Source organism: Frankliniella occidentalis, unplaced genomic scaffold, assembly GCF_000697945.3.
Source record: "Frankliniella occidentalis isolate FOCC.00 unplaced genomic scaffold, Focc_3.1 Scaffold98, whole genome shotgun sequence".
Classification (NCBI taxonomy): domain Eukaryota; kingdom Metazoa; phylum Arthropoda; class Insecta; order Thysanoptera; family Thripidae; genus Frankliniella; species Frankliniella occidentalis.
The window spans coordinates 105,357-116,950 of NW_026267227.1; the positions used below are offsets into that span (position 1 = coordinate 105,357).

Sequence of the window (11,594 nt, forward strand, 5' to 3'; positions counted from 1 at the left end):
CTGGTGCGGGTCTTGGTGGGGGCTGCGGTGTAATGCCTCGGGTCGGTTGAATGGCGTGGTTGCGGTGCATTCCATGGAATCGAGGCGGGGCGGGGTGGGGCGAGTGCAGGTCCCATCCCCGTCGATGCCATCATGCTAATGGCGCCTCACGAGCAGCTGAGCCCGGCTGCGCATGGCGCTCAATTTCGGGTGGGCATATTTTCATAGGCTCACACAACATCAACGGCCACCCAAACTTCTCGTTACTGGCGGGCACGATTCGAAAACTTGCTTCCTCGGAAGTAAGTGAATAGAGTCATTTGCCCTGCTAACCTACATTATTGGCACGTCGACGGGAACGCTAACCTGTAGGTGGGTGACATTTGGGCGTAACTCTGGCTCTTGAGTTTTACGACAAGAATTTTTCTCAACCTTTTGGAAGAGACACGGAATATTTTGACTAGTGCTAGTGCTCCCTCTTCGCCTATAATCGCTCACCGGCACTTATTCGCTGCTCTGTGTGAACCCCCGAATATGGTGTATGTGCCTCTCTAACGATGCCTTTTTCTACTTTGTCCGACAGGTGTGGTTCAGCAACCGGCGCGCCAAGTGGAGACGAGAGGAGAAGGTCCGGGGCCAGCGGCGGCCCGACGTGGCGCTGGGCGGCGGCGGCAGCGCGGCCTCCACGCCGACGGCGTCCACGCCCAACGGCGGCGGCGCGGCCCCCGGTGGCGGCGGCGGCGGCGGCCTCGGCGGAGTGTCGCCCGGGCCGCCCAGCTCCAGCTCGGCCGTGGGCAGCGCGACGGGCGCGGGCGCGGGCTCGGCCTCCGTCAGCCGCCTCAACATCAACTCGAGCTTCAACTCGATGTACTCCGGCATCTCCCAGCCCATCGCCACCATGGCCGACAGCTACAGGTGAGCACGAGAGAAAGACCGAGAGACAGCGACAGAGAGATAGAGAAACAGAGACAGAGAGACAGCGACAGAGAGACAGAGCGCCAGAGAGACAGAGGGACAGAGCTCACACACTTACTCGCTCTCGCTTGCGCTTTTTGTCAAGTCGCAAGTCGCCTCTCTCCAGGAAGCTACTCCTCTGAGCGTGACACCTATGCGCCCGCTCGGCCCGGGCCTCTAGGTCCAGGTCGGGGGCGTGCAGCAAGGTGGGGCGTGGCGAGGCGTAGTTGGGCGTGGCGGGGCGTGGCGTGGCCAGGCGCTGACAGCGGTGAGCCCGTGTTGACACGGCGCGCCCGTCCTGGGACGCCCTCCCCGTCCGCCGCATCGGAACCCTAGTCACGTGCTGAGGTGGCGTGGCGTGGTGGGCGCACCCTTGCCCGGGGGTGTGGGGCGGGGGCCCAGCCAAAGGGCGATACCGACTCTCGCGGCGCCCCTGGAGCAGGAGCACGCCACGCGGAGACGGGTCCACCGGGGCCCTTGGCGCCCGGCCCGGTAGGCAGGGTGCCCCACAGGCGTGCGCCGCGGCCCCTGCCGTTGCCTACCCACACGGCGCTCGGCGCCCGGCCCGGTAGGCAGGGTGCTCCACGGGCGTGCGCCGCGGCCTCTGCCGTTGCCTACCCACACGGCGCTCGGCAACCGGGCCGGGCGTGCGCCGCGGCCCCTGCCGTTGCCTACCCACACGGCGCTCGGCGCCCGGCCCGGTAGGCAGGGTGCTCCACGGGCGTGCGCCGCGGCCTCTGCCGTTGCCTACCCACACGGCGCTCGGCAACCGGGCCGTCGAGCTTGCGCGCAGCGGCCTCTGCTGTTGTCTACCGACACACGTAACGATCACATTATGCTGCTAACCTGTATGTGGCCAATCCAATCGCTGACATGGACTGAATGTGTCAGAACGACAATGACACAAAGAAATTCTTGCTAAACGAAACAGCTCTGTCGACTCGGTCACTTTTTAGGCCCCCGATTAGGGGTGCCTATTGCTTTCGCCCGAAAGTTTATTCTTGACGATGGCCCCTTATGGCAAAACCAATCGTGCCCAAGCTAATTTGATGAAATTTGAATGAAAAATAGTTCAAAAAATTAGAAATTTTTTGAGACATGTTTAATATAATTTTGTCTGATGAAATTTGTGAAATTTGAGTTTGCATCCACGAGTTTCCATAGAAATGACGAGCTGAGCAGCAGGCCGAGTCGAGCCAGGGAAATTTCGACCAATCACAAATATGCGCGGGAAAGTTCAACCAATGGAATCGATCGCCTGTTGCTTTGTACAACCCTATCCAAAAAATTATTTGGCCCTGGCGTCGATTCGGTGGTCGCGTTTCAATAATACTATCGTGCCGCCGTGTATGAAGATGCAACACAGACGCCGTTTTGAACGCGGCCGCTGAGCGCCAGCCACGGCTTTGATTGTTGCCTGGGACGGTAGTTCCGCCTTGTAATAATTTCGTTTGAAAAGGGGCGGAAAGTATACTGATGCAGCCAACCTATAACGGAAAATATATATTATGTTTTTACCTTATTTAAGATTACAAGTATCAACATACAATATAGAACACGTCTAAATGTGTACGTGTTTTTAAAATATGAAACACTTATCAGTGATCTCTTATCTGACGCTGTGTCAGTAATATTTTTGAAAAGTTCACGTTGCTTGTCTTGAATGTAATGGCAGTGTTCATTTGAGCAAGCTAGCTTGGCGAACGATCAGCATACTAAACTTTGAAATATTTCTAATAGACAAATTGTTTAGAATTTTCAGTGTACAGGACATTTACCACCATTTAGTAGATCATTTAATTAAATCTGATCAACATAAGTTTCCTAGATATTTGGCTGCAGTGTACATCAAAATCAGTAACTACCAATGTAATGAATCGTTGTAGTATTATATATGTATACATGCCAGTGTTCACGTTAAAATCTAAGGGGGCCGTTAACGCGTTAGCGTTAGAATTTTTTGTTTTGTTTTCCTGTTGTATCTTGTTTTGCTGGTCCGTTTGTATTATCCTGTGCTGACGTTGTGCCTTTCTCTTGTGTTTCAGCGGCATGAGCTCGATGAACGGCAGCTGTCTGCAGCAGCGCGAGGCGCACGCCGCCCACGCGGCCCACGCCTCGCAGCTGCCCGCGCACGGCTACCCCTACATGTTCCACCACGACGCGCTGACGGCGTACAACGCGCGCGCGCCGAGCATGGCGCACCAGGGCCACCAGGCGCACCACGGCGGCTACGGCCCCGCGCACTCGTCGGTGCCCACCAGCACGGGTGCGTACTCGGGCTGGACTGCGGCCTGGGCGGCAGCAGCGCAGGGCGTCCTCTGAGAGTAATTTTTAAAGTCTGAAATCTTTCTGGAAAATTTGGAAACTTTTTCAGAAAAGAATATGAAAACAATGAAATACTCCTAGGAAAACTAAAAAAAAAATGAAACTTCTCAGGAAGAAAAAAAAAAAGAGATTAAAAACAAATCCCAAAAAAGTTATCCCGGAAATTAAAATTCCCGCCCTCTGACGCTGATGATTGTCTTGTGTAGGCGTCATCTCGGCGGGCGTGTCCGTGCCGGTGCAAATCCCCAGCCAGGGCGGCACGGACTACAGCTGCTGGCCGCGGCTCCAGTGATCCGAGCTGTCGCAGCTGTTCAGTGGCGGCCTGTCCGGCCTGTCCGGGCTGTCGGCCGCCACGGCAGCTGCAGTGGCCACGGCCGCGCGCCTGCTCCCGCAGCCCCAGCACGCCTACCAGGACTACGCCAGGCGCGCGCCCGCGGCCGCGTACGACGGCCTCGATGGCCAGGGTCCGCAGGGCTCGCCGCCGGCCCCACACCAGTGAGCCCGAGGCCGAGGCCGTGACAAAGACACTCGCCCCGGCGCACCCGCGCTGCGGTGCGCCGTGCGGCCCTGTAAGTATCGAAGTGTTTTGTGATATTTGTGATCGCTGACCCGGCCGGGTCCGGCGCCGGGCGCGCGCCGCCACCGCCACCATGTGCTGCCGGCCGCCCGGACCGACCCGCTTCCGGTCACGACGATAGGCTTTTCTGATCCGAATCAAACTCAAGTAGTCTATCAGGCCCGAGTGAGAGCCTCGCCTCCCCCTTCTCTCCTTCCGCTTCGCCTCCACTTCTGTCCAGAGTGGCACCGCGCAACGCAACATCTGCCGCACCCGCGGGGTGGAGCGCTCGTGTGTGCGTTCACTCCTCTCATTAGATTTGTTGTCCGAGTCGATTTTTGCGTGGTTTCCTTCTTGTGGTTATAGTAAAAACTCTAAGATAGAAATATGCGGCACACATCTTCTTGCGACTCATACCCGCCTTATTAGTTCACCGCGCATCCCAAACTTTACTCGACGGCGGAGTTTTCAGAAATCATTATTTTAAAAATCCGTATTTTCCAGAGTTTTAAGCCTTAGCCTTGAATAGACGAGACTAGAACCAAAGCGCAAATTAGTGTAGACTCGTTCCGTTCGCAGTCTTGATGTTCAATGTCTTTTAATTATTAAAGAGTCATCGTGTTAACATGTACATAAGAGATGGTAACTGTGACCATTTCAACTGAAAATGTCACTGTCAAAATTATATTTAACTTATTTGTTAGTTTACTGTTTCTTAATACAAGCACAGAGTCTCGTAATAAATGTATAGCTATATTTAAGGATGCGTTTATTTATGCCTGTAATCTATGTACATACACTTGTATGTAAGTACGGATCTTGTGATGGTCGTTTTTGTAGCACATGCATCATAAACACCTCTGTACAAAAATGTGATGCAAGCAGAATTTGCCAATGTACATATTTATCATTTTTTGAAATGTGTAGATGTTTTGTAAATTTTGTCAATCCAAAAATGTTTTATTTCCTTAATCAATACACAATTTAATTGTTGTCAATAATATATATTGCTGTGATTATGATAATTTATGTTATGAACTGTGCTGTTTAGCATGTGTAGGAAGAATAAACAAATATATTCACAATTCATGATTCTTCATGGATTTATTAAATGGAACGGTAAGTTGTTTTATTCACCCCATTGATTACAGTTTAAATAAATGGAGCGCAAATATATACCTGCAACCACAAAATCCAGTTTTGTAAACTGTAATCGACACAGAGCTTATGGAAGATCACAAATTATAAATTACCTACTCTACTAAAGTAAGCTGGTAAAAATTCCGTACAAAATGTAAAATCAGTCTGAGTTTTGACAGTAATTTCAGTTACATGCAGAAGTCTATAGAGCAAAGTAACACACGTTTCTAGCAGAGATTTTCTTGCACCAATCAAAAATCATTCTGTTTCATAATAAATTTACGCCATGTTTCTCCATTTTACGTTACACAAAAGACTAGAGGGTCAATAGAAAATAAAAGCACTAGGTAAGTTATGAAGGACCACTGTTTTTTTTTCCCACACTCCTATCACATTTAAAAACATCACTAAAATGTGTAAAACTTACAATTGAAAAAAATAATTGGTACAAAAATAAAAGTACAAAAATATTTGCATTGATTTTGAGCAATGATGGGCCCCAGATAAAACAGTTCAGTCGCATCCGCAGACATACACTAGGCCTGGTTGGGCGGCAGTAGAGACAAAGTGTCTATCACAGATGACGGCCTCCTCCTCATCCCCGGGTCGGGAGGGAGGAGATGCTCAGCAAGGCAGGCTCAGCGGGCACGCAGCCGGGTGCTGAACCAGTCCGAGACGGAGCGGCGCAGGGAAGAGCCGGGCGGTGCCGAGCCAGGCGGCGGCGGCGGCGTCTCGAACACGTCGTCGTCGCCGACCGAGCCGTAGCTGTAGGGGATGCGCGAGGTGACGCGCAGCGGCGTCCTCGCCGTCGTCCTGGCGCCTTCGTGGGGCCGGGGCAGCGCCAGGGGCGGCGGCCCGCGCGACGAGGGCGGGAAGGGCGAGCGGTTCGCCTGCCGGATCTGCTGCACGCGCGTCCCGATGACCGCCATGAGGAACCACAGCAGCGCCAGCAGGCCGTCTGCAAAAGGACAGTGGAGGGTCAGCGGGAACCGAGGTGCTCCACTAAAAATTCAAGCATACACAGATTTTTCTTTTTTTCCCCTGACTTTTTCTCTTATATTTGGGGTATTTTTTGGACTGTGTACACTGATTAATGTGATTATTTTGAGGAGTGAAGTACCTCAACCGAGAACAGTCACACTAAAAACGCAACTCTTAAATGTGTGTAAATGTCCATGCGTTCACTGAAGACAGTAATATTGTGAATTTTCCTTCGACACACACCTCCTGAGCCTCCATGTGTGCGAATGTCGTCCAGTGTGCGGAATTAACACACTTGGGTTCCCGGTGCAGCTTGGCCTCGATGTGGGTCAATCGCCGTTTTCAACCCACCAAGTTCAGCCAATGCAAAGGCTCATGGCGCCTGATGGGTAGGCAACATCCCACCTGCAGTGCATGTGTGTACTGCGGGGCGGCCTACCCCGAGTCTCGCAGGCGCCGAGCTCCCGTTATTTGCCGAAGTAACACGAGAAAAGCGGACGTACTTTTTGGAGAATCCCTACGATGGCACCCCATAAACAGTTGCCGAGCAGCACATTTCAAACATCTAGCGAGGAGGCGACTAGTTGACTGACCCTCAGAGACCCTCCCATGACTGACTTGAGACAGCGAAAGATCCCCTCGCCATCCGACTCGCACCGGTCTGATCCACCGACTTGACCCGACCGCCGGCCGCAACACCTGCTCGGTGATTGCTTGCTGCCTGCTGCGGGATCCTCTTTCTCTCTCTATCGAGGGAGGAGTATAGCGGAGGAAGTTTTCTTTTAAAGGGGTGTGTGGCAAACACGCATTGAGAGGAAAATTTAACAGCGTAGATCAATAACTGTCTATAAATAAATAACTAGTTTTCGGAGCTATGCAGCTAAAACGTTAGCTGGACGACTCAACGTTACGCGTTACACAGCTAAACGTTTGACTATTTCTAGGTTTCCAAATATACGGCTAATGTTTTACTCTCCGGGTGAGAAAACGGGCAATTTTCCAACGCCATTTTTAAAGAAAGGTCTGTTTGGGTTCTAAAATAACAGCTGGGCCTTGAGTACTAATACCTCCTAGCCACCGGGGCATGCAAACTTAACACTATTTGGATTTTTGGGGGTTCATATCTCCTAAACTCTTAGAGTAACAAAAGTTATGGATAGGATAACTAAAGTTTGAAACTGAATTTTAAATTGAAGTTATCCTATATTAAAAAAAAAAAAATCAACTCTAACCGTTTAACACGTTCCCGGCGGCATGAACACAATGTGGTCACGATCCCATGTTCAATAACAGGCACCAAAAATGAGCCGCAGGGAACGTGTCAAGAAATACAAACACGAAAAATTCCAAAGCATATGTTAAGTTTGCTTGCTCTGCTCCCCAGTCCTGGCCGCAGCCCTCCTAGACCCCTGGACTCACCTGTGGTCTCGAAAGGCGGCTGGATGACGGCGAGCGAGAAGCCCGGGACGGAGGCGCGCCGCAGGGTGTTGATGACGATGTACTTGAGGTTGGCGCCCAGGTAGTGGTCGACGGGCACGACGAACGCGTACGCGCCCACCACGGCGCAGGACGCGATGCACGCGTTCTGCTGCAGCGGCAGCATGAGCGCCAGCAGGCTCAGCACCACCAGGACGAACGTCAGCCAGAAGTCGAGGTCCATCTGGGCAAACTGCATATCCCCTGCGAGCACAAACAAAAGCTACTAAAGAGAAAGAATTTATTTTTTTTAATACAATTTTTTAATTAACCCTTTGGAACTCGTTGTAGAAATTTTTAAATGTTACAAAAACTCAAAATTAGGCGATGCCTTTCAATAAAATTTTCAAATTTAATTATATAAATAAAAAGTTGTAAGACAGTTTAAATATTTTACCAAGTCCAACAAAGAAAGCGAGGGAGGCCGCCAGGAATCCCATTGGTGTTACCAGCCAGATGATCGCCATCACAGGGATACCGCTCATCCACCAGAAAAACAAGAAGCTTGCCCCAGCGCCTATACCCACCACACAGGACAGTGTGACACTTGCTGGAAATCAAAAACATTTTGTAGAGGAAATTTCAGGAAACACAAGTAATTATACATCTTAACAAATAAAACATATTAAATGGAATAAATATGTAAGTAGTTCTTGAAAGACTTACATCCAAATGGAAGTGTTGCCAATTGCGAGAGTCCAATATAGGCTACAAGACTTCCCAACATAAATCCAGCCAGGAACAAAACAGTTCTAAAAAACATGTAACCATAAAAACATGTGAAGAGACCTAGAAATAGGACTGTGGCACAGAGAACCTTTGAAAATGTAGTACCTGGAACCAAGTTTTGGAAACAGTTTAGTAAAACTAAGATGAATAAATAAAATTGAAAAAAACAAACATATGAAAGCCATAGTTTTTTACTTAAAACAGAGCAGGAGTCAGTGAAATATATAGCACTACAGCCATATGTAACAGCCGGGACATATGCTGATGATCCAGAAAGAGAGCGTGCGAGGACCACATAAACTGATCCAGTACCAGCATATAAACTGTAGAGTCTTCTCATTATTGATCCATAAGTAGGAACTGGAGACTACAAAAAACAAAGAGATATATTATTTTTGCAATATTAAAAAAGAACTCAATTTTACAATCTAAATCATTGTGACTAGCTTATGACAGTATTGGTCACGCAATAACTTACCAGAGAGCCATTAGATATTATGTCATTTGGAGTCAACATACTTTGGATTGATAAAAAGTATGCTTCTGGACTGAAATCTTTTTCTGGTATGTACAAGCGGTACACATCATAAGAAACCATGTCTAGCGCACAGGATCGACCAGGAAGTACTGCAGGCTGGGCAGTCACTTCTACCATAGCATCACTGTAGGAAACCTTCAAGAATGGAGCAATCTCAACTTCAAATTCCATGTTGCATCCACCAGGAATAGGAGCTGGAATTTTTTTTAAAGCATAGTTTACAGTAAAAATATATTTTTTGAGATGGGTATAATGACATTGATTTTTTAAAGTACTTACAATAGGCCCCATACGCAACAATTGCATACATTACTGTCACATTTTCTGGGTTTGGATTCATCACATAGAAAGTACCTTTTCCTTTATTCGACATCCATACAAGCCCTGTATTTGTTCCATTGACATAATTATGAGGTATCAGAGTACTATTGTACGATAGAGAAATGTTATGTAAGTGGGCATGTGCTTGGAATGTATAAAAGCGAACGTCTGCTGGAGCTGGGGCAATAGAAATTGCTACTGTTGCTGAGGGTTCGAGAGTATGTATGCTCCATTGGCTTTGATTGTTGGGATTGTAGAAGTCCAAAGATAAAGTTATTGAGCTTGGATCACCTGCGACAACAGATAAAGAATCAGGTTGTTTAGATTAATTCTAAGAAAATTTCATTATGCGTTCAACCAGATGCATGTCCCAATTTGCGAAAAAATCAGTCAAAATGACAGGTCTAATTTTTGTAATAAAATTGGAAGAAGAGAGGATGATTTTTTTCAAAAAATCTGAATGTTATGTAATGCAAGAGGCTGAATGATGGGCACCATAACCAAGCAAAAGGAGGTTAGGTTTTCTTTGACGAAACAAGAGGGAGAGTACAAAACAGTCTTGTCCAAGGGCCCAACAAGTCAAATAAGGTTATAACTGTCCCTAAAAAAGTAAAAATGGCATTTGAAATCCGTGCCGTGACGCCTGAATGACTTATCTGCTGACCTCGGACGGTGATGCCTCCACTCCACAGCAATATGACAGCTAGCGAAGAGAGCAATTTTCCCGGTGTACAACATTTTCCGAGCGCTGCGGGTTTCAGCATCACCTCGAAATTATTGCCCGATCGAGTCCCTAACGTTGATTTCAGGCTTTGTCGTCGGTCTTGCCCATCTCAGCACCACCTGACACAATAAACACAAACACCACGGAGCCCCTGGGATCGGGATCAGGGATCGGGGGACAGAGGGGGCGGGCGCAAGGGGGCGGGCAAGGCGGGGTGCTGAGGGGGAGGGGTGCGAGGGGGGGTGCCCTGCCCAGTCGACAGTCGCTTGTTTTCCAAAACAGCAGCCGCCCTCCTCAGTGTACCACCGTGATGGCAGCCACGGATCAATGAACACTGGACTGTGTCCAACAAAAATGCCTATTTTACGTGTGAAACTTGTTTATTTGGCCGAGTGAAGGGAAATTTGATGGGCCATGGGAAAGGATCAAGATCTCCTGGAGGCGGCACGGAACGGAAACATTGCCGTCGTCGAAAAAATACTAAGTCAGAGAGCCAAGAGGAGTGGCCCTTTAGCGAGGTAAGAAGTGTCAAAAAACGGCTAATCAGCCCTTGTTTTTGTTGTCCCGACAATATTCGCGTTATAATTTCTGCCTGTATTGTTGTCTTCGGCTCAAGTAACGGATTGGTGGCCACCGTCTGACAATTTTATGTCAGGGAGATAGGAATATTCTCCAAGAAAAGTGGTGTAGGTTAGGGGGCTTCTTGTACGGTAAACACACCCTTTTCGATAATCATTTATTTGTGTGGGCATATTAGAGTTTTAGCCTTGTTCGAACACCCATTTAATTGGAAATATTTAATTTATTGTCGAACCGAAGCCACTGTACGTAGTTCAGACCGGTGGAAAAGGGGATTACTTTTTATTTGCAAGGATGTTGATTGTCTTCTGCTACAGGATTTTATTAAGGCCTACTCGATGTGAAGTTATTTGTCTTACGAGTGAGAGCATTTGATAATTTCCCCCTATATCAGCCTCATGTATTTACTTGATATTTTTTCTTGCTATTTCATTCTTTTAATATTGAGTTTTATTGTTCATTTTTAACACATGGTGAGGTTATGGTTATCATGATTGTGTTCCATAAGGTGTTCTAGTTTCCTATGAACTTAGTTTTGTGGTACATAAAATGTTGTGTCATAGTCTAAAATTATCTGGAGAACGTGCTCTTTGGTTCTGACTCACCATCATTACGTTTCAGGACCTTTCTCACTTTGGAGAATGATTTATATTTATGGTAATTATTAGGCTTGAGATTGTCTTTGTTTGCTTTCATAGACTCATATGGTTAGCTGATTGGTTGATGTAAGTTTTCTTTTCTGCGCACTGATACCTTGTTCCATTTTCTTTGTAATACTCCAGTTATTGAGTGTGATGTAAACATCAGGAACATCAGCCTTTATGAATGACACTAATTGTAAGATACTCAATCGCATCCCATTGATTCTGTACTAAATCAAATTTTACGTATCTTCGCTGCAGTCATTCTATTTCCGTACACCTATAATTTGTTTGCATTCATTCGAGAACAATATTGTGGGCTCAATCCATTGAGTTGAAAAACAGCGGGCCTGATTGTGGCTCGCGAAGCTTCTGCAAATATTTCTACAGGAGTATATTTAAGCTGGTGACTGGTCGTTCTCTTGGTCCGATCAAACTCTAGAAAAGATGCCAGCGCTTCTTGCTCTTCCAGGCTGAATCTGGCATGTCTGTTACGAGGATGGGGGGTGGGACAGAATGAGACGGAGTTGGAAGGGGTTGTTTGGCTGAGTTGAAGACATAGAGATGAGTGGCTGTGCAGGATTCTAGGAAAGAGGCCAACAACGCTTAGAGGGGCGATGACTGCTGCTGAGGGTGAGACAGAGATGGAGG

At 48.0% G+C, this 11,594-nt stretch overlaps 3 protein-coding genes across 3 annotated transcripts in view; 2 read left to right on the top strand and 1 right to left on the bottom strand.

Annotated features, from left to right (window-relative positions):
• Positions 1 to 4,931, top strand: part of LOC113215316 (paired box protein Pax-6) — a gene marked incomplete at its 5' end in the record, with an annotated part of 63,965 nt that extends 59,034 nt beyond the window's left edge. The window contains 3 exons of the mRNA XM_052269637.1: positions 563 to 894; positions 2,979 to 3,199; positions 3,465 to 4,931. Of these exons, the coding sequence (XP_052125597.1) occupies positions 563 to 894; positions 2,979 to 3,199; positions 3,465 to 3,550 (639 nt within the window). The remainder of the gene's footprint in view (positions 1 to 562; positions 895 to 2,978; positions 3,200 to 3,464) is intronic.
• LOC113209103 (transmembrane 7 superfamily member 3) lies at positions 4,900 to 9,902 on the bottom strand. The gene is made up of 8 exons (XM_026426459.2): positions 9,664 to 9,902; positions 8,958 to 9,290; positions 8,619 to 8,872; positions 8,336 to 8,507; positions 8,078 to 8,245; positions 7,809 to 7,961; positions 7,355 to 7,615; positions 4,900 to 5,912 (listed from the first exon to the last, which is right to left on the bottom strand). The coding sequence occupies exons 1-8, from the start codon at positions 9,761 to 9,763 to the stop codon at positions 5,593 to 5,595; spliced, it is 1,761 nt and encodes a 586-aa protein (XP_026282244.1). The 5' UTR covers positions 9,764 to 9,902; the 3' UTR covers positions 4,900 to 5,592.
• A 103-nt stretch (positions 9,903 to 10,005) lies between these two features.
• Positions 10,006 to 11,594, top strand: part of LOC113209099 (ankyrin repeat and SAM domain-containing protein 1A-like) — a 68,465-nt gene continuing 66,876 nt past the window's right edge. The window contains exon 1 of the mRNA XM_052269658.1: positions 10,006 to 10,241. Within this exon, the coding sequence (XP_052125618.1) occupies positions 10,138 to 10,241 (104 nt within the window). The 5' untranslated portion in view covers positions 10,006 to 10,137. The remainder of the gene's footprint in view (positions 10,242 to 11,594) is intronic.

Excerpts from the sequence above, each read along its gene's own strand:
- LOC113209103 (XM_026426459.2), bottom strand. The coding sequence starts at position 9,763 with ATGCTGAAACCCGCAGCGCTCGGAAAATGTTGTACACCGGGAAAATTG. Across the intron at positions 8,508-8,618 it reads TAATATCTAATGGCTCTCTG|TCTCCAGTTCCTACTTATGG; the intron begins GTAAGTTATTGC and ends TGTTTTTTGTAG. Across the intron at positions 8,246-8,335 it reads TGACTCCTGCTCTGTTTTAA|GTACTACATTTTCAAAGGTT; the intron begins GTAAAAAACTAT and ends ACTTGGTTCCAG.